Source organism: Symphodus melops (assembly GCF_947650265.1).
Source record: "Symphodus melops genome assembly, chromosome: 8".
NCBI lineage: Eukaryota > Metazoa > Chordata > Actinopteri > Labriformes > Labridae > Symphodus > Symphodus melops.
In genome coordinates this window covers 21,057,747-21,077,577 of record NC_136698.1, presented here as the reverse complement: position 1 = coordinate 21,077,577, position 19,831 = coordinate 21,057,747, and the positions used below count along the sequence as shown (strand labels likewise).

At 40.2% G+C, this 19,831-nt stretch overlaps 3 protein-coding genes across 11 annotated transcripts in view; 1 reads left to right on the top strand and 2 right to left on the bottom strand.

Annotated features, from left to right (window-relative positions):
- The window catches only part of ect2 (epithelial cell transforming 2), a 305,416-nt gene that overhangs the window by 108,926 nt on the left and 176,659 nt on the right, over nucleotides 1-19,831 (bottom strand). The gene's annotated exons all lie outside the window — the stretch shown is intronic.
- The window catches only part of mcf2l2 (MCF.2 cell line derived transforming sequence-like 2), a 121,633-nt gene that overhangs the window by 48,816 nt on the left and 52,986 nt on the right, over nucleotides 1-19,831 (bottom strand). For all 9 annotated transcript variants that reach the window (XM_079351241.1, XM_079351248.1, XM_079351243.1 and 6 more), the window contains exons 13-15: nucleotides 19,617-19,803; nucleotides 18,858-18,961; nucleotides 15,987-16,075 (exon numbers count right to left, since the gene is read on the bottom strand). In XM_079351241.1, the coding sequence (XP_079207367.1) occupies nucleotides 15,987-16,075; nucleotides 18,858-18,961; nucleotides 19,617-19,803 (380 nt within the window). The remainder of the gene's footprint in view (nucleotides 1-15,986; nucleotides 16,076-18,857; nucleotides 18,962-19,616; nucleotides 19,804-19,831) is intronic.
- b3gnt5a (UDP-GlcNAc:betaGal beta-1,3-N-acetylglucosaminyltransferase 5a) lies at nucleotides 11,754-13,436 on the top strand. Its single transcript, XM_079351265.1, has one exon. It carries the CDS (start codon nucleotides 11,911-11,913, stop codon nucleotides 13,105-13,107), a length of 1,197 nt encoding a protein of 398 aa, XP_079207391.1. The 5' UTR covers nucleotides 11,754-11,910; the 3' UTR covers nucleotides 13,108-13,436.

Sequence of the window (19,831 nt, the reverse complement as noted above, 5' to 3'; positions counted from 1 at the left end):
GCATGTGCTTGAAGGGTGTCACTCTAAATTGAGTTTATATTACCTCCCAGTGTTCAAGGCTAGAGGTGTCAGCTTGCAGTATCAGACTGACAGACAAAGTTAGAGACGTGTGTGTGTGTTGGGGGGGGGGGGGGGGGTGTAGAGTGTGTCAAGGTGATGAAGTCAAACAAGTAAACAGTCTCAGAACTGAGAGCACTTTTGAGCAGAGAGACTGCAGATCCAGAGTTTACAGGAGGGATCCAGTGAGGTGGAGGGGATGATCAGGCTTATAAGGCTGAGCAGGAACACAGAGAGCTAACAGGATGTGAAAACTAACAACCATCATGTTTACCTTTGGGCAGGTTTTAGCTTCATTTCTGAGGGACTATTTTCAATGCAAATAACACATGCCTGAATACTACTTGTCTAAAAAAGTGGACTTTTACAGACAAACCTAACATCAACTTAATAAGCTATTGGAAAGGTCCTGTAGGCTCTTTACACTTCAAAGAATTTACAGTCCATCACAAGTATGCATAAAGATGTCACAACGTAATATGCTTCTACAATGATACAAATGATTCATTGTTTGTGTTTTTATATTTGAACAAAAGATAATAAATCAATGTGCAACATACAAAGGCAACAGTTTGCAAGAAAGATCAATTTTATCAACGAAATAAGGATAAAAAAAGTGTTTTTAGAGATACAATAACTGCTTCTTTTATGACTTCAGCTGCAGAAAAAATTATGTTTTTTAATAACTGAAAACTGTCTGCTAAACAGAAACATGAGCACACTGTTTAACTGTGATCTGTGAACATGTGACCAGAGAGCAAAGTTGGATCACACTAGTAAGAGTTAAGCAAAAGGAAATGTATGTTAGATAAGAACGGACCCATACAGGAACCTGAAAACCCTAGAGTATTTATCTGAACAAGCGGAAAATGAGAAGAATTTCATGGTCCCTAACTGGGTAGTGAAACATTTGGGTTTCAAAGTAATCCAGTAGGTAGCAATGGTCTCTATTTGATGGTTGTTCCAGTGCAAATAATTTGGTGTGGAACAGGCCTTTTTACAGCCCAGCACCACTTCTGAAGCTTGATAGTTTATGTTAATAAATGAAATACATAAATGCAGAGTTGCGATTTCTGAGACCACATCCAACATTCTATCCAGCTAAGTTTTTTTCAACACAAACCTATTTCATTCGTAAATGTGACAAAGAGGCCTACATATATGATTATATTAATTCCTACAACGCATGCGGCCATGTAGTTTGCCTGTGTGCTCATCATGTCCTGCTCTCTGTCTATTTCTTTATTCGGCTTTACTTTACTAAAGCACACAGTTTATCTTCACTTGCTGACACTGCGTAAATAACTTACATGGAAGCTGAGCAATGTCAAGAAGCGCACACTTTGATCATTATTAAGGAGCTGCTGTATGGTAACACCAAGCTGAAAATCCCGGCTTTGAAAAAAGAGGCAAAATGTGGAAGTGCAAAGTCCTGAACATCATCGAGTGTCCACTAGGGGCTGGCTGCAGAACCACAGGAAGTTACATACACACCCATTCAACAAAGCCTGTTTTTAAAGCTGAAATTAACACGTTTACAGCCTGGTTCAAATACCTAAATAAGTCTGTAGTCTGACACACACTGTATGGGGGAGGTGGAATAAGAGTTATTCATAGTTAGAGGGGTAGCTGACCTGACTGACAGACGGACATGGTGTAATGTTTCATCAAGAGGCTTAAAATCCAGTTCTCAGCGTGTTGCTAGGCTGACTCAAAGTTAGGATGGGACAGGATTTTCGACAAGGAGACAACCATTGATGGGACTCCAAAGCCCCCTGCTCTAACATAAGTCTTGATGCCTCCACCATTAATATTTACAGTCACATTACTGACATTTGACATTTCATGTGGACTGACATACTGAGGCCACCGACATCCTTCTTTTAAGATGTTTTTCTTGTTCTTTCTATCAATATCTCTGTGCAGCTGGCGTTGTTATCCGATTGCATACCAGTGATTTCATAAATCCTGACAGGAGAAGTCACAAGTTCAATGAAATAATCAGAGCCTCGATACGAGACTGAAACATGGGTTTTATATTTGTACTTTCTCCCATTAATTCTGCCACCTTTGGTGCCCTTCTTCTTCCAGATGTATCGTTAAAATTATGGGTTTGGCTGCAGTTCTACAAACTCACACAAATCTGTCCGCAGCTGATTTGACAGGCTGTGAACAAAAAGAAAGGCTAGCCAAATTGTAGAACAGAAACTCTTAAAGACCTTGAAAAGATCACCAAACACTCAAAGTTACAGTTCAGCTTTTGAGTGGCACTTTTTCCTTTCCATGAGTTTTGCAGCCACATGCTGTCTGAGCACCAACTGATGATACCTGCCCAACATATTGCATAATTTTAGGGGCACTCTATTGTGTTACTTTCACTAATAAAGTCATTTATCTTTTGCATTATCTTTTGTCTGCCTGTTTCCAACAGATTGGCTGGCTGCTTGTGTTTTTTTACCCAGTGGAAAATGTTGCAGTGATGTCACAGTGCTCCCACATCTCAGCAGTTATTTTGGTAGGCACAAAGTACAACCAGGGACAGCTGGTGTGTCCCTGGTATGGACTTGTAGGGCTCAGCCTCCTCTTCTTATACAGTAAAGATGAGAAATGATTCTTAAAATAACTTGCAACAGATTGTTATAAATGTAGAAGGAAACTATTGCGCTTCAGCCACTCCATAAATGGAGTTCTGTGCTCTCCCTTAGACGTTCAAAATAATTCAGTGGACTCCTTCTCTCATAACAGGATTCAATGAAAGTAATGGAGCACATGAATCCCTTAAGGCACATTTATTAGAGTATCAGGAAGCGAGAGCAGCAAGCAAACTTTATATTTACAAGAAAAACATGTAATATGTCTATATTAGCTTCTTTGCGACAGCCCCAGCACTGAAGCATCCTCCTCCATTCACTTAATTGAAAATGAGTGACAAGTGTCAGTGCCCGCCCCCTTTATGTAGTGATCATTTGGGAAAACTTCATTCAACACAGGACACAAACTTTTGACTAATAGTACAACTATAGCATGAGACTGTAGAGATGCTAAGAAGCTAACTTAGCATTTATTTATTTATGTAGCGATCAATTTTACAAGACAATGTTAAGTAATACAGATCATGGGTGGTTATAACATCTAACAACAATAATATTAGTTTAAAATTAAACAGGGCACACATTAGAAAAATACGACCAGGCCGACTGTCGTAAACCAAAATCATTCTTGGATGAATCACCACTTCTGTCATCACATTTCTTTATCCTCCTCTATGAAATCATTCTCTGGTTTCTTTTGAACTCGGGAAGGTCTTATTTTTTTAAAAAAAGGAAATTTTAATATGTGTGTCTCTGACCAGCTGCTGGAGGCATCTAAGACTTAAAGACTGTAAGAATTAACTCGCATTGAGTAGGCATGTGCTACCGCAACCAACATAACAGGAATATTCCACATGCCTGAAATATTACACCTCAACGCCCAATACCAAAGTATGTAGAGCACCAAAACCTATAAAACAGCCGCATACTTAGGCAGTCAAATTCAGTGAGGTAGGTAGCATGTAAGCTGTTCTGTCTGCTTCAAATCACAGTGGGAAAGATAGACATTCATGAAGCTGCCAAATGGCAAGGGAAGCAGAAGTTATAAGCATATGTTGCGCTTGAGAATTTTTTTTTTAATTTAACTCCCGTGCTGTTGAGGGGCTGAGAATCCAGTTCTTTTCTTTACAACGTGGTAAGCTGAACTCATCTGTATTGTCTGCTGAAGTGTCGGTCAAACACATGTTGGTGAGATGATCTGGCCTCTTTCTGTTTTCGAGCAAAAGAAACAGCGTGGTGTCAAATATGAATGCCGGAGCAATGGTGTCGGTCATTGTGTGCGCCCGAAGATTATGTTCTCACTCCTAAGAATTACAAACGGCAGCTGATGAGAAAGAGTCTCATATTCTAAGCTGCTCCACTTTCATTATTTTCTTCCCCTATGAGTTCATCAGCTTTTGTTATCTTCAGGCCATTAGAAAGTGAAAAGAAGTGAAAAACACTCATGTCAGGGAAAATTGTAACTGCTAAAAGAGTACACAAGGACTTATATCAGCGGTTTGACCATCTTACTGTAACTGTACTGAGAAATTATCCATTGATTAAGGTCATAGAGGGGCCGTGGTTCTTTTACCTATCTGTGTAACAGCCTGCATGGACTGTGAGATAACAAACCCTGCAGACTGCCACATGCCTGAACATTCACAGTCAACTACTACTGCAGCCATCTGCGTACAACATCAGCTCTCTCTGAATTTACACACAATTTGTTACATGCTATCAAAAACCATTAAAGTCGATAAATCAATCAGTCATAATTAGTTGATAAGATCCCATGAGCTAGGTGTTGTTACATTGAAACGTAATGTTTGTAGATGTGAAGTGAATGCCTAGTTCTTAGTGAATACACATGTGACTGTCTTCAGGGCATGCATGTGTTTACGTGCAGCTTCATGAAGCGTAGCTCCAGTTTTAAGTGCCATCAGACTCGCTGCTGGGCTACCAACATTTTTAGATCACATCACTGTGGTTGTTAGCTGCTTAAAACTAGGGTAATATGAGGTGTAAAAATAGTGAATTCTACGAGTTTCCTGCCAAACATTACGTAAGGTGTTACTTCTTCACTTCAAAGGAATTCTTACGTGTGACGGTCTGTTGCAAATTTCAAACAAGGCACATCATGTGCACCAATACAGAGGCTGCACCATTAGTGACTGCAAACAAAACTGGCCAATTGGAGGAAAGTTTGAATGAGGGGAGGGGGCTTAAAGAGACAGCAGCTACACATCTCACAATCCTACTCTTCTCTGTCCCACAGTAACATGATGAATGTTAAGAGTGAGTATAAGAGATAAACTTTAACAAGAGCATCTTGGTGGGTGGATATTTATGCTTAGTTATGTCTTTTCAGATTAGATCCAGCAACCACTAACTTGGGGATGTGTGTCTTTTTAAATGTTTAATAAAGAATTGTTTTGTGCATTTATTTCCCTACTAAGTAAGTGTGTGCAAAATCTATAAGATTTAACCATGAATATGTTATTTTACTTGAAAAAGGTACACAGGGTTAGGGTTAGAGTGGCAATGTTAAATTTCCTTGTGTGTCTCAAAGAGAAGATGCCTGTTCAAAGTCTCGAAAGGAAATGTGCCACACGCTACTATTCATAGCACAGCATTTTGACTTGGCCCCTGAGAAAGCCAATCAGATTTTTAAACAGATTTTAAGGGGAATAAAAGGGGGGCCCCAGGCCCCCCATACGAACATGGCCCTGCCCAGGCCACAGGTCCAATTTCATGTCGCTAGACCCCCACTTGGTCACCACACAGTCTGAGAAGCAATGGCCTAACTTCCCACTTCGAGTCAGAAAGTATTTTGTCAAGACCATTCTGTTATCAATTTGACATAAAAGATGAGGGTAAAGACAAATGATGATAGCCCTACTTGTATTTCTATGAAATATATTATGTCATATTATATTAGAAAGGAGGAAACAGAAAAGACCTCAGTTCCTATTTGTTAAGAAGAAATAGAAACGAAAAGAAAAAACTTCTAAAACTCAAATCATCAGGTAAAGGCAAAGTTTTTCTTCTGACTTGATTTCACGTTGAATAGTTTCTTGAAAGAGTGTAAAATAATCAGCTGATCATACATGAATATGTACAGATCACATGTTGACATGAAGCTTGACATGAGCTTCCCACTTGATCTCCTCATGGCATGTGTTGTCACAAGATCTATCTGTGTCGCGGCTTCGGACACATGTTGTCAGAGCCCTCCATTGTTAGCTGACCCCAGTGTTATAATATGCTGCTGTGGAAATATGTGTTCAGCCCTTTGTGTGGCAAGATTGTGCAGACGTCAGCAGCTTCTCTGCTCAAGCTCTGTTAGGCTTAAGCCCCTCTTTTATAGGTATTGTGCTGGGTTGGCACTTACATTCAAATTACCCTGCACGTAGTTAAAGACAGTTCGCCAAAATAGTTGACAACATGCTCAATACACAATAATGATTTTGCTGTCATGGGCCAGTCTATTTCTGTGAACTACTGTGCCAGTTTTGACAATACAAGTGTTTTATGTCCTGGTTTTTAAACAGTCTCTGTCCTGGTTTTAGTCAAGCAAAACACAGCACCATGCTATACTGAGTCATCTGTCTATATGTCAATTAATGTTGTTGCTAAGGCTGTTTCAAGCAATAGAAAATCTCACTAATGCAAGACAAATCAAAGTTCAACAGTTATTTGTCATGTGTCATGTGTCAATGTGGACTTTGCTAGTTGCTGTGTCGTGACAGGTAGGCCAGCTGTCGTGCAGCAGCGCTATCCAAAGAGCTCCAGGAGAGTTAAAGCGTTCTTCCAAAAGAACAAGACTATCAAAAGCAAAGACAAACGGTGGCTTCAGAGTGATCTACATCAGTGAGGCAAACGCTGCTGACAACTCATTTAAACAGGCTACTCAGGAGGAAACCTCAACCAACCACCTTGTGTGATCAGTGCAGGTCACCAATGCGGTAAAATTAAAGTGTCCTGAATTGGAGATTTGAAAATATGGTCACCCTGTGATCAAAGGAAGGAAATCGTGTCCTAGCATTAGCAACAGCTCTCTGGAAAATATGGGTTGGCCTATATGAGACAAACCGTGCAGAACAGTGCTAAGGGCATGTTTGTGGTTGGTTGGTTGGATAGATGGATATGTTCTTTGTTGATCCTAAACTGGGAAATGTGGTAAAGGTGAGGACGCTCAGAGCTGAAAATGCTAAACTTGTACAGTAAAGAGAACAAAACTGCTTTAAGTAGACAAATAGACCAAAGTGGCTGATGAAAGATGTTGAATCAGATTTACAGTTAGTCAGTTAAGAAAAATGGGTGTTGAAAGTATAACTTCTGCAATAACAGTTCGCTTTTCTATTATAGTCTCAATTTTGTGTCATCCCTGAATAAACATAAGACACACTGGCAACTCAGCAATTGATTTTATATGAGTTTTTTGGGGTTAACCTCCAATGATTAGGTGCGGGACTCAAATGTCTCAAAGGAAATATAGGGAAGACATCAGGGTGACATGTCTTACATCAACAGAGCATCAGAGCACGTCTGAACAAAGAGGACGCTACATACCTTCACTATGTGAACACTCACAGGTGCCACAGCTGATAAAGGAATTTTTCAGCACTGATAATGATAGAAGAAAGAGCATGACTTTGCATCTTTGTATTTTATGGCTTTACTTGAATGGTTTTACAGTAGTTAGTTAGTTTAGCTGTGATTAACAGTATACCTGAGGTTTTGTTGTTAAAACACAATGTTTGAATCTTATTTATGCCTATGTGAGATATGTAACCCCTCTCTACTGTTCAGACCACTTCAAGTGCTTAACTTTATATGTCAGTGCCCCAGAACAAATGATTAAGTCAACTCTTGGAGCCAGGCATCAAACTCCTAACCTTCATATAAGAAGATCACTTTCTTACAACAACAACTGAGCCCAAACTCTAGTAAACCACGTTGTGTCCGAGTGGGCATGTATGAATGTGTCGAGTGCACAAGCTTCATCTTATCAGCTGTCAATAGGATGAACAACGTCTGGCAGATTACCATTTCCTAAAATCTGTGTGCCTCTGCAATCAGGGTCAACTTTCTCTCCTCAATGAGCCCATTATGGCTCCTTCAGTGTTTTTATTTTAATGCAGTAAAATAAGAAAACACATACTGTGGTCTCGTAAATTCTCCTCATGATGAATATTTTAACTCACAGTTGTACAATGAAGCTTTTTTTTCGGTACACACATACTCGGCATATCATGATAACAAAAAAATGCGTAAGATGGCAGCAAACTAAGTTTGCAGGCAAAATTTCAAGAAAGATGCATCTGAGATTCTAATAAAGCAATCATTAATAAAGAAGCAAAAGCTAGAAAATGGACCTACAGAGTGCATGTAAACATTATATACAGACTTTCTTATGAAACCTTATAGGCTCTCAGAGTACAGTTGTATGATAGGAATGTGCTCCTGTAGCACTGAGCACGCATCTAGAAGTGGATACCTCAAGGACAAATTTATGTGCTATAAATATTTGCTTATATTCTGCATTTCAAGGATTTGAACTACTGTGTACTAAAAAACAAAACTTCAGGACTTACACAGGCATGAAATCACTATTCAAACATTTTTCTTTGTACCTCCGCCAGATGTGCCTTGTGTTACACATTTAATTTAGTCAGAAAAAGTCTGCTGCAGTAATCAGTAAATATATGATTTAACACTAAAATCTGCATTTAAGACATTGAGACATTTGAGACCTAAAATATTAACATTAGGCCTGCTATACACTTAAATAACTCAGCCTTGCATATATCTAAGGAACATTAAAATTCAAAAAACCTTATTGTCCCAATTGAGCCAATTCAAGGGCGCACAGAGCATTAACCAGTGCAGGTATACTGCAAACGTAATATAAAATTTAAATCTCAAAATTTAAGTAGAAAGTGAAAATACAAAATTACAAAGTTGAATACAGCATAAAAGAGTATAAGTGGACAGTGATCGAAATAAAGATGTAAACAGAAATATACTGCATGCAGTAGTGAAGAGATGTAAACATCTATTATGCAGTAACCGGAAATAAATACAATAATACAATACAATTCAATACAGAGCTATGCGCACTTTGGCAGACAATAAATAATAAAGTGATGGCGGTGCATGGCAGATAATAGAACAGCTGACTAAATATATACGTATTATAGCTATGTGAAAAAGATGAATACTGAAAGAAGAAGGGGACCATAGTACAACGATGGATAAGATATGAGCACTGATCTAAATTGGAATAAAGTGGAGTAGTGCACGAAGACCAAATAAAGCATGACGTGGTTAATGTGCCAAAGGCGACCTCCAACGATCAAAACTATTTCACCTGCAATTACAACAGAGCGAAGCTAAATATTGGGCGTATGGGTGACATTGCCAAGAGGGTAAGGACTGGTTACCTGTCGCGCGACGGTGACGTGGTGACACAAGTACCTCCAGCAGCGAATCCAACATGCATGCACACAGTTGAGGATAGGTGAATTGGCGTTTAAGATGACTCTTAAGTCATAGCCAACCTAAAGTCTTCATCTCCGTGAAACTCGAATCTCTTGCTTGTCTTTGGTGAGTTGCATGTGTTGCTATTTTCTGCAGGTGCTAGATTAATCCCGCTACGTGCTTTAATAAAGGCGGTGGACTCCTATAGGCTACATTTGTTGTTTCCATTTAAATCACATATCACCCACGCGCCCATTCATGAGGAGAAAGAACTGCAGCATTTTGTTTGTCTGATAAGTGCATGGAGTCTGGGGGCGGTGTCACAATATAAGGTGTGTATCCTCACACCTTATTGTTTTTTTGTTTGTTTGTTTGTTTGTTTGTTTGTTTTATTATTATCATTTGATGAAGCACCTTCGGTTTGACAGGAAGTAATCTGGTTGTTTTAGCCTGCTTTTTCATCTGCCTCATGTTGAAGCATGTACCTGTTAAATGCGCCTTCTACAAATCAGGGATTAAACCCTGCCTGCCTCCAAACCTGATAGCATTCAGCCATCCCTTTTCTGTGTTTACATGGTGTGGATTTGCATAACACTCAACAAACAGATTTAATCTGATCTGATTTAAGTGTTACTGCATTAGAACTAACTGTGCCTGAGCACGATTACCTGTAAAGTCATTATACAGCACCTGGTGCTTTTGTTATCATGAAGCATGCTCAAAAAAGGTGGACTAAAGACGAAACAAGGGAGATGTGCAGTCGAATCTGCCTCTGCACATCGGAGAACAACACAACAGCTATTTTATTGACTTTGTGTTTTCCTTTGAGTCACTTTAATCAGATAAATTAATATTAATATAATATTAAAATTAATTTAAAAAAAAACAGAGATCATGACAGCTTCTTGGTAACTTATTTTGAGACATGTTAGTCAGAAAACCCCATAAAACTCTGGATTTATCTATAATGATGGATGTCAGCGTTGTGTACCCTCATGCTTATGCATGAAGTGTACCGTGCCCAAGCACACCTCTGAAATGTGCCAAAGTCAAGGAAGTGTACTGAAACGGCCACACTGGTAAAAACGAACTGGAGTTTAGGGTTGAAGCGTGCTTGGGCACGGTAAATATTTCCAGTTTGACATCCCTGTTACTTACTCTCTCCATTCATTGTAGACACAATAGAACAATAGTTGACATTCCTCTGACTACTTATAAGATTTAATTTGCTGCTGGCCCTGTCTTTGTGTTGTACACCTTTTCAGCCAATTAGGGCTCGGTCATTGACTTTCCTAACCCCTCTCTACTGTTCAGACCACTTAAAGTGCTTGACTCTACATATCAAATACACTCTCTTTCACATACACTGGTGGTAGAAGCTGCTACACAAATAACCAATCTGTTTATCAGGATTAAACCAAACTCCAAACACACGCACATGGACTGCTGGGTTCAGTGTCTTGCCCCAGGACAAACGATTAAGTAGACTCTTGGAGCCAGGCATCAAACCCCTCACCTTAATATAAGAAGGCCACCCTCTCCACAACCGAGCCCAAACTCTAGTAAACTTGGTCATAGGCCTACAATACAAAGACAGGACCAGTAGCAATTCAAAGCTTATAAGGAGTCAGAGGAATTAAGCCTATTGTCCTAACTCTGTCTACACTGAATAGAGAGAATACCAAAGAACAATGTAGCCCCACCCAGAGCATGTGTTGTGTTTGGAACATTGTGTGCATGTGTTGTTTGTATATGATGTGAAAGTGCATTTGATTGTCATTTTATGCTTGTTTATTTGTTTTCTTTAATTCATTAACCAGACTTTTATTGGTCCCATATGAGAAGTTAGACAATATATAGCGTTTTTTTTCTTCTTCTACACCTAAAGTAAAATCTTGCATTAACAGGCTAAAACCCACAGACATTTGAAAACAAAGAATAAATCCAGATTAAAAGACACTCATATTTATAGAGGCTGGGACCTGACAGTTTCTCATTGATTTGTGGGATGACTGACGTGATACATTTATTTGCTTTAATAATCAATCAATACAGTCGGCAAATTCATTTCAATAATGTACCAACCAACAATGTTTATTCTTTTAATGAAAGATAATTGTGGGGCATTTTGCTCCCTCTAAAATCATTTGTTAAAGCTTGTTTAATCTTGTGTCTCTGCTCCTCAGGTCCTCTGTATTTCTGTGACACAGTAACCCAGAATAAAGGAGGAACAAAGTAAGTGGAGTAGCAGAGTAAAACCAACTAGGGGTCCTCAGGATAGAAGACCCAAGCCTATATTGAGTTTCTTCATCTGGAGGAGGGACACTGAACTTTACCCGGGGCTTTTTGGAGCCTGACTCACTCACTATGAGGGAGTCAAGCCTTTGCTTCACACAGCGGAGGAAGATCAGTGACGGTGCACCCAGACAGCCGAAGAGCCTGACAAAGGCCTACTGGACTTGACAACATTAAAAAAGAAAAACCAGTTTGGTAGACAGGAGGGGGAGAGGAAAGAGGATATGTGTGAGACGAGACAGACGACAGACGGTAAAGCAGATGAGATATTATTGAAGACAATTGGATAGATGAAAGGAAGGCTACAGGCAAATGTTTGAGTCAAATGAGGAGTCAAGCTTGAACGTGAATGAGGCAGAAATGAAATAACAAACTCTACCATCTGAAGAAAGTGGAGACGAGTAAGTCAGACTCAGAAATAGATCCAGGATAGTGCAATTCTGGATCAAAAGGGATACATGCCAACAGTATATCAAGAGCAGCAAAATAAGAATTAGTCGCAATGTTCATGAACTTCCGCCGAATCCATAAGTGCCAGTGTGTGCAGCTGCTCACCACCGGCCTGGTCTTGTGTGTGGTGATGGTTTGCTGGGAGGAACTTGACCACCATGTTGTCAGCCACATGAGGTCCTACACCTACCGCTACCTGGACAACAGCTACGACTTTGTCAATTCTTCCTTTGTCATCGCTACCAATGATCAAAAAAGAAAGCATGGCGCCAACAGCGTTGATGGTTTTGGGAGCTACCCTTATCTAATCAACCACCCGTACAAATGTGGGGTTGCTGGCAGAGAAGGGAAAAGACTTGACGAGGTCCTCCTGCTTTTGTTTGTGAAATCTTCCCCGGAGAACTTTGAGCGGCGACAGGCCATCAGGGACACATGGGGGAACGAGAGCTTTGTTTGGTCAGAGCTTGAAGCCAGCGTGAGGTTGGTGTTCGCCCTTGGTGTGCACCCTGAGGTGGGGCACAGATCCAGGGTGCAGAGTGCACTAATGCAGGAGGATGAGAACTATGGCGATCTGATTCAGCAGGACTTTTTGGACACGTTCCACAACCTCACTACCAAACTAATTATGCAGTTCCACTGGGGCTATAAGTACTGCTCTCAGGCACACTTCCTCATGACGGCCGATGATGACATCTTCATACACACGCCCAATTTGGTTAGGTATCTGAGGCAGCTCCTGAGTAGTGAATCAGGGGCTAAGGACCTTTGGGTGGGGCATGTACACAGAGGAGCCCCTCCAGTTCGCTGGAAAAGAAGCAAGTACCACGTTCCGTATGATCTGTACCCCTGGCCAGCCTACCCAGACTACACTGCAGGAGCTGGGTATGTGGTTTCAGGGGATGTCGCTGCTAAGATCTACCAGGCGACCTTGATGCTGAACTCCTCCATGTACATCGATGACGTCTTTATGGGGATCTGTGCCAAGGCCATGGGCGTCTCTCCCCAGGAGCATGTGTTCTTTTCAGGGGAGGGCAAAGCTCCATACCACCCCTGCATCTACAATCAAATGATCACGTCGCACGGTCACACCACAGATGTGCGATCTTTATGGCAGGCAGCAACAAATCCTGCAGTGTACAGCCACTCCAGGGGAATTGTGGGTAATTTGTACTGTACAACAGTGAAAGTGATGCTCCTATGTTGGCCATTTTACGAAAGCACTTACTACTGTATGGCTGCTTTTACATAATTCCTGTCCCATGAAGACACAGGGAGTAATGAGAACTTGTAACACACAAACAAAAGATACTACCTTATGCAAACATTTTTTCTCATATTTAAAATTGTATTCCACTATTTGTTGACTGTTTTTGGTATTTTGTAATAAAGAACACGGCTGTTCTGGAAAGCAAAGAGACCCACTGTTCTTGAGTTATCTGCAGGATGTTTTTTTTTACTGTGCGATCCAGAGAACCCTTTTTTAAATGTATTTAACACAGTTGAGTTAACATTCAGAAAGAGAATTATCAATTCTGTTGTCACTAAAGGAAAATGTCATCGCTTTTAGAGCTGAATGCAGCCCTTGATGTCAGATTGAAACTACTTGTGAGGAATTTATGAAGGTGTGCGAAGGAAGCCACAAAGGTTTGATGGAAGATGCTGTTTTCCCAAGCGCAAACTACAAAGCGTATTGTTATACAGGGTTTTAAGTTCTTTAAGTATTAGACTAATCAAGCTGCATCCTCCAGTGTTACAAAAAGGAGGCCAATGCACAAGTGGAGAAAACCTGCAGTTCATTGAGTGTCCACTAGAGGAGGTCACATATTCTAAAATTGTAATTTTACAGCAGAAATAAATGTGTTTACAGCCTGGTTCAAAAAACATCTTAGGTTAAAGTAATTGCGTGTGTGTGGGGGGGTTTGAAGCCATTTAAGAGAACCGTTACTATGCGCTCGCCTGTCAATCATCTCAGCTACTCGTCTAACTATGGATAACATTTTTCGATCATAAAAGCAAAACAGAACTGTTTAAAATAAAAACAAATTCACCCTCCGTACAGTGTGTGCCCATGATGTCAATAACTAATCAGACAAGTACTACAAAAGTACAAAGCTTGAGATGAAAAAAGGACAGAACATTTCACAAGTTTAGCATCTGCCAGTTTTTGTTATTGGACTCATTGTGAGTTCTTAGTTAAGTCTAAACAACAGACTTAAAGAAGGGAAGTTTGGTCAAAACAGTTCAGGTATGATATCCATTTATTCAGTATATAATGAATGAATCGATCAACTGGCCAAATAGAAAAATAAGAGGCATTAGTACTTTGAATGTTATTTATTTTTTGATTGTACAATATAAAGGAAACGCATGATCAGATTTCGTGTTGAACCTTCTCTATTGTCGACCATTGTTAAATGGTACAGTGAATGAGACTTTGGACTGCTGTTCAGACCAAATAAGTTTGCTAACAAAGTGCAAAGTGATTTCCAGACACCAGTAACGCTACATCCTGTCAGACTTTCTGAGTTAAATGTTCCCAGATGACTGAGTTTACACTCAGAGGTATGCACAGAACAAAACATAGAACATGTTTGGGTAAAAGTCAAAGGCAATTTCAGTCTCTCCGGTCTTTAATTTAAAAAAAAATAAAAGTTTTCTATCATCAGATTTGAAAAGAGGTTTTTTTTCCTTCTGTCTCTCTGTTCTGTTTCCTGTTGTTGACCACATCCTGTGCTCTCACTCCCCCCCTCCCCCCAACCCCTTATCCCTGTGGACCTCTTTCTCTCTTTTTCTCTGACTCTCATCTTTTTCTCACCACAACTGCTCTGCCGTATCCTGTTGACTTGTGGTTTTTATTTAAAAAAAAAGAACTGAGTCAGGCTGGATTACCGGGCGCTTGCAGGGTCATCACGGCCTTATAAGGAACCTTTCTTACAGCTCAGAGAGCTAATTTGTGGATCCCCCCAATGGGAAGCATGAAACTAGGAATACAGTTATATACTACACTTAACTGATGATAGATATATTTTAAAGATGTTTTGGTGGCTTTTTGTATTTATTTGATAATGACAGGGGCTAGAGTTGGAAATACAGGCAGTGTGGGGAATGACATTATGGAAAGGAGCCACAGCTTGGACGTGAACCTGGGCCACCTGCATGGATTACAGCCTTTGTACACAAGGGCGCGACCTGACTGCAAGTTCATCTGCTGTTAATAGATATTTATTTGGTTTGATCTAAGACACACATCCTGAAGTGTTGCCTTGCATGGCAGCTCAAAATGTAGTTACGTTTTGTTATTCACATGCAGGTAGGTACTGGCTCTACGGTCTCGGCTGTACACACAAACATACAGAACAAACTTTGCAAAGCATAACATGAAGACTTGAAGGCTACAGCGTGAAACGTAAAATGTACTCTTCAGAAACCAGGCAAAGAAAAACACATTTTTCTCATCTCAGGGCAAAATGAGGGTTGGATTCATGACCATTCAATACTACTACCATGTTTCTAATGATACAAAGCTTCATGCAAATGGGTGAAGTATCCCTTTAATTGTATTGCCGAATATTTTTTATACAGTGACATTCAACATGTACTCTTCAGTGTCCTTATATTTGTCAACATGTACTCTTCAGTGTCCTTATATTTGTCAACATGTACTCTTCAGTGTCCTCATATCTGTAATCTTCAGTGTCCTTATATCTGTCAACATGTACTCTTCAGTCTCCTTCATGTTCTCAGTTAAATCTAGCACGCCTACTGGATTTTCCAAAAAGGGAATAAAAATAGTTTTCTTGATAACTTTTTATTAACTCACTGAACTTTTAAATTGAACTGATATAAAATAAATAATATGATATATAAAAAGTGATTCAGAAGCATGTATGTATGTATGTAGTAAGAAATATCTTGAACTGACCTTTATAGAAGAAGAGTTATGTGTATAAATGTCATGCTTTGACTGCCGACAGACTGATGGGGGAACACGGATTGATTCCACATTGGACTCCCACATATCCACACAATCTGTGCAGGCTGATCTAAAACATAATGTATGCTTACCTAGAAAATGACAATTTTTCAGGGCTGTGACGTTAAGGAAAGCTGCACGTAAATACGCCTTACCTGCGTCTGTTGGACAAGCTCTCCTCTGTCTCGTTGGTAACTACCACGTGGGTGGAGCCTCCTTGGCTTTCCTCATGCATCACCTCAATCTGTAAGTAACAAACACACACACATAGATTCACTTAAAAGGACAGGCTTAGTGTATGATGCTGCTAATCCAAATTAAGATAGCGAGTTAACAATTTTTCATCTTATTGCCATGAATCACTGGTCACTGTGTGATACTCAGAAATAATAAACAAATAAATGCATCCATGAAGTCATCTCTTCATACATGAAGTCATTTCTTTCCCCATTGAAAAGAATAGCTATTTCAAGACCTGCACAAAATGGAAATGCCAGAAAAGAAATAAGAAAATGAGGGCGCTGGTTCTAAAATTTGACCCCAACAACAACTTGCTGACATTCTTATTTCAGTCAGTTCTAAAGTTACTTTTGTCTGACTTAACTTGAACATGCAACAGCTGCATGCTGTATCCATCAATAAGTTTCACATTGCACCCAGTGAAGGGTAAACTCAGAGTTGGGACTCGGCAAGTAATATCTCTGACCTATATTTACAGCTGCAATGCCAACAATGCGATTTTGGTCAATGTTTCGTTACGGAAACTCCAATTTGAAAAAGAAAAAAAAACAACTTCAATATTTCAAACTCAAGTACAAGACGACAACTTTTGATTTTGGCACCATCTTCACATGGCTCTGTCTTCATCAATTATGGAGGAAGGTTTACGGTCTAACACACCAACACTATCACTACACCCACAGCCTGTGTTTGTCAGCACCACAAAATAACCCAGAGGCGTGCATCCAAATTATGCACACTGTAAACCAATTAATGAGATCAGAGCAAAATCGCAGTGTAGAAGCAAACAGCAGCAGGGTGGCATACTGATTTGCACGACCCTGCGTCAGCTGGAGGGATTGTGTTTAAATCACGATCACCACCACTGACAAAACAATGAATCACAGCAGCTTCTGGGCCACTGCTGTGTGTGCCTGTGGTGACCTCAGATCTGACCTTCCTGTGGAGCGATAGGGAAGCTCTCTGAAAGACTGGTGCAGTGGTTTATGATTGGAAGCAATTTCAGCTTGTTTTGCTGTTAGTTTGCTCATTATCTACATTTTGTGCTAAAGAGTGAGGGTAAGGCACAGCATGAGGTTAAATTAGATATTGTTTATGGCTGCATGGAGGATTCTGGGGTAACAGCTCTGTGTAAATATTATCACAGCATGCACATCTGCAGAGCTGCAAGTTACAACTAACCAACCATGAGCAATGACTAGCAGCAGCCATGTTGGAAATCCTTTGTCTGCCTAACTTTTAGTCAACTTAATGACAGGCTGAGAGCTGGAGCTGAGGTGGGTTTTAAGCGTCTTGACATCACGCCCACTTGTCAATCATGTAAGCTACACAGTTAACTATGGATAACAAACATTTTTCATAAAATCAAAACGGAGCAATTAAAAAATAATTCACCCCGTGCACACTGTGCCAGTGATAACAATAACTAATCAGACATACTTACTTTCCACCAAGCTGTAAACGTGTTAATTTGTGCTGTAAAAACAAACTTTTTGTCTGTGGTGTGTATGTGACTTCCTGTGCTCCTGGAGACAGCCTCAAGTGCAGGCTTTTATGGCTTCATTTTTTTAAGACCTTAGGTTACCTGTTCAGTGTGGGCTCCGCTGTCTAAGGCTGTCTGGCTGTGAGTGAATTTAGGGATATCAATGTCAGTCAGTATACATAGCTGTTATGACAACAACTTCTTCTTCTGCATTTAATGTGATACATCAGGGGAGTTTAGGAGTCAATGTGCTGACATAAGGCTCATTAGGCTGATGATGGAGTTATAGCTAATGCTTAATGAGAAGCAATTTTTAATAACTTAAACAACCAATTGTTTGAATGACAATGTCTTCATCAGCAGCAGCCAGTTTCTTAAATTAAGTAGGCTACTTAAAGACAGTCTCTTTGACATGCCAGTGGTTCCCAAAGTGGGGGTCGTGAGACTCTGAGAGGAGGTCACGAGATTCCTACCTAACCATATAGAAATGGAAATTTTAAAATAGCATATTATACCGATTTGTGTAAAATGTCATGCTCCATGACTCATGATGACTATAATATGATCTAATACAGCGGTTACCCCCCACCCTTTCGCAGATACAAATATTTTCAAGCCCTCTGATCCCTCACCATACACTTCAACACACTAAAATATGTATATCGATTTACACAACACACACTGTCTGTCATGCCCTTTGCTAACAAATTCCTATAATTTTTTTAATTTTTTGTCCGTTTTTAAACCTGACTCTCTGAAGATGAACAACTCCCTTAAAATAAAGAGAATGGTGAATTAGTGTTAACTTGTGTTGTACTACAGATCTCTTATCTGTATGTTGTCTTGATTGAGGCAACCGCACAAAAAATCTCACACAGGAAGGATGTGGTGAAAGGAGAGACTGTGAGTTGCTTTGTTACCCACTGTTGACCAGTTGAAGCTGAGGTCGAGCTATGACTCATCATGTTGTTGCGAAGTAGATTGACTGTCAGCTTTATGTTTCCTTAGAAGTCCTCTTAACTAAATTTGATATGATATACTTGCAGTGCAACACTGTGCACTGGTTTTACGTAGCCTTGGACAGAAATGTAATTGCCTTCATGTAGCACCATAATTGGAAAGTTACATTAGAAGATATAACTTGAGTCCCTGTGTTAAAGCAGAATTAATCTCCCCAGTGAATGCAATCAAACTACTCTTAGTGAACCCAGGTGTCATGACCAGCTGCTGTTTCTACATGTTTTAATTGATTTATGTCAAATGTGCTTCTTGTTTCAACCACATTTCAAAGTGGGAACGTTACCTTGATGCCTCCTTTGGCTTTGCGTATAATCCTCTTCTTGTTGGGATCAGCGTCGACTGGTGGCTTGCTGCTGTTGGAATTATCTGAAGCTCTGCGGGCCAGAGCTGAAATACATTGAGAGGAAGTTTGATAAGAAACAGTATTTATTTCTCTCTTCAGAGGTAGTCTTACAATATGTGCATTTAGTTTTAAGACACTTTCTTAAAGTGGCTCAAAGAAATGTCCAGCATTAAAGGTGATGTAACGTCTCTTTAGACTGTCTACAAACCCCCAAAGATGAGAAAAGTCCATCCTCTCCATCTTTTGCCTTCTCTACTTTTCAGAAAATGTATGCTCAAACAGGCCGATAGGGGATTTTCCTTTCATGACGTCACAAAGGCAAGTAGCCTCTCCTCTAGGTGGGTGACATTCCCAAAGCTAGGTGTTTGTTCTGCCCTCTGTGTCTGCCTTCTCACCGTAAACAATAGGACATGGAGCGAGACAGTCGGAGCCACCCAAGCCCTTCCAGAGAGGGGTGTGGTCAGACAGCTCATTTACATTTAAAGCTACAGACACAGAAACAGCCTGTTCTGAGCAAGGCTGAAATAGAGGGGTTTATAGGTATGATCAAATACAGGATCAGAGTGCATTTCAGAACAAGAAACTTCACACACATGAAGCTCTGAGAATTATTGTAACTTTTTAAAAGGAGGAGAATATGTGACCTTAAATAATAAGAATTTTTTCCTGTTGTGTATAATTAAAAAATATCTAACTCACGCTGCTGGCTCCCTGTATTCCTGGGAGGGTTCTTCAGTGAGGGTCGTTTAGGAGAAGACTCAGGCCGCGGGGCGACAGGCTGGACAGGCCTCGTTTGTTTAGCCGAAAGCCTCTTGAGACTAACATGTCGCTTCTCAAACATCTCCTGGACGTCTTCCAGACGCTTGAGCGCCTTAAGCACACTGGCCTGCAGGCAGAGAGCTCCCTGTCAACAC

What these genes read in the sequence shown, in the direction of transcription:
- b3gnt5a (XM_079351265.1), top strand. Translation starts at nt 11,911, where the DNA reads ATGTTCATGAACTTCCGCCGAATCCATAAGTGCCAGTGTGTGCAGCTG.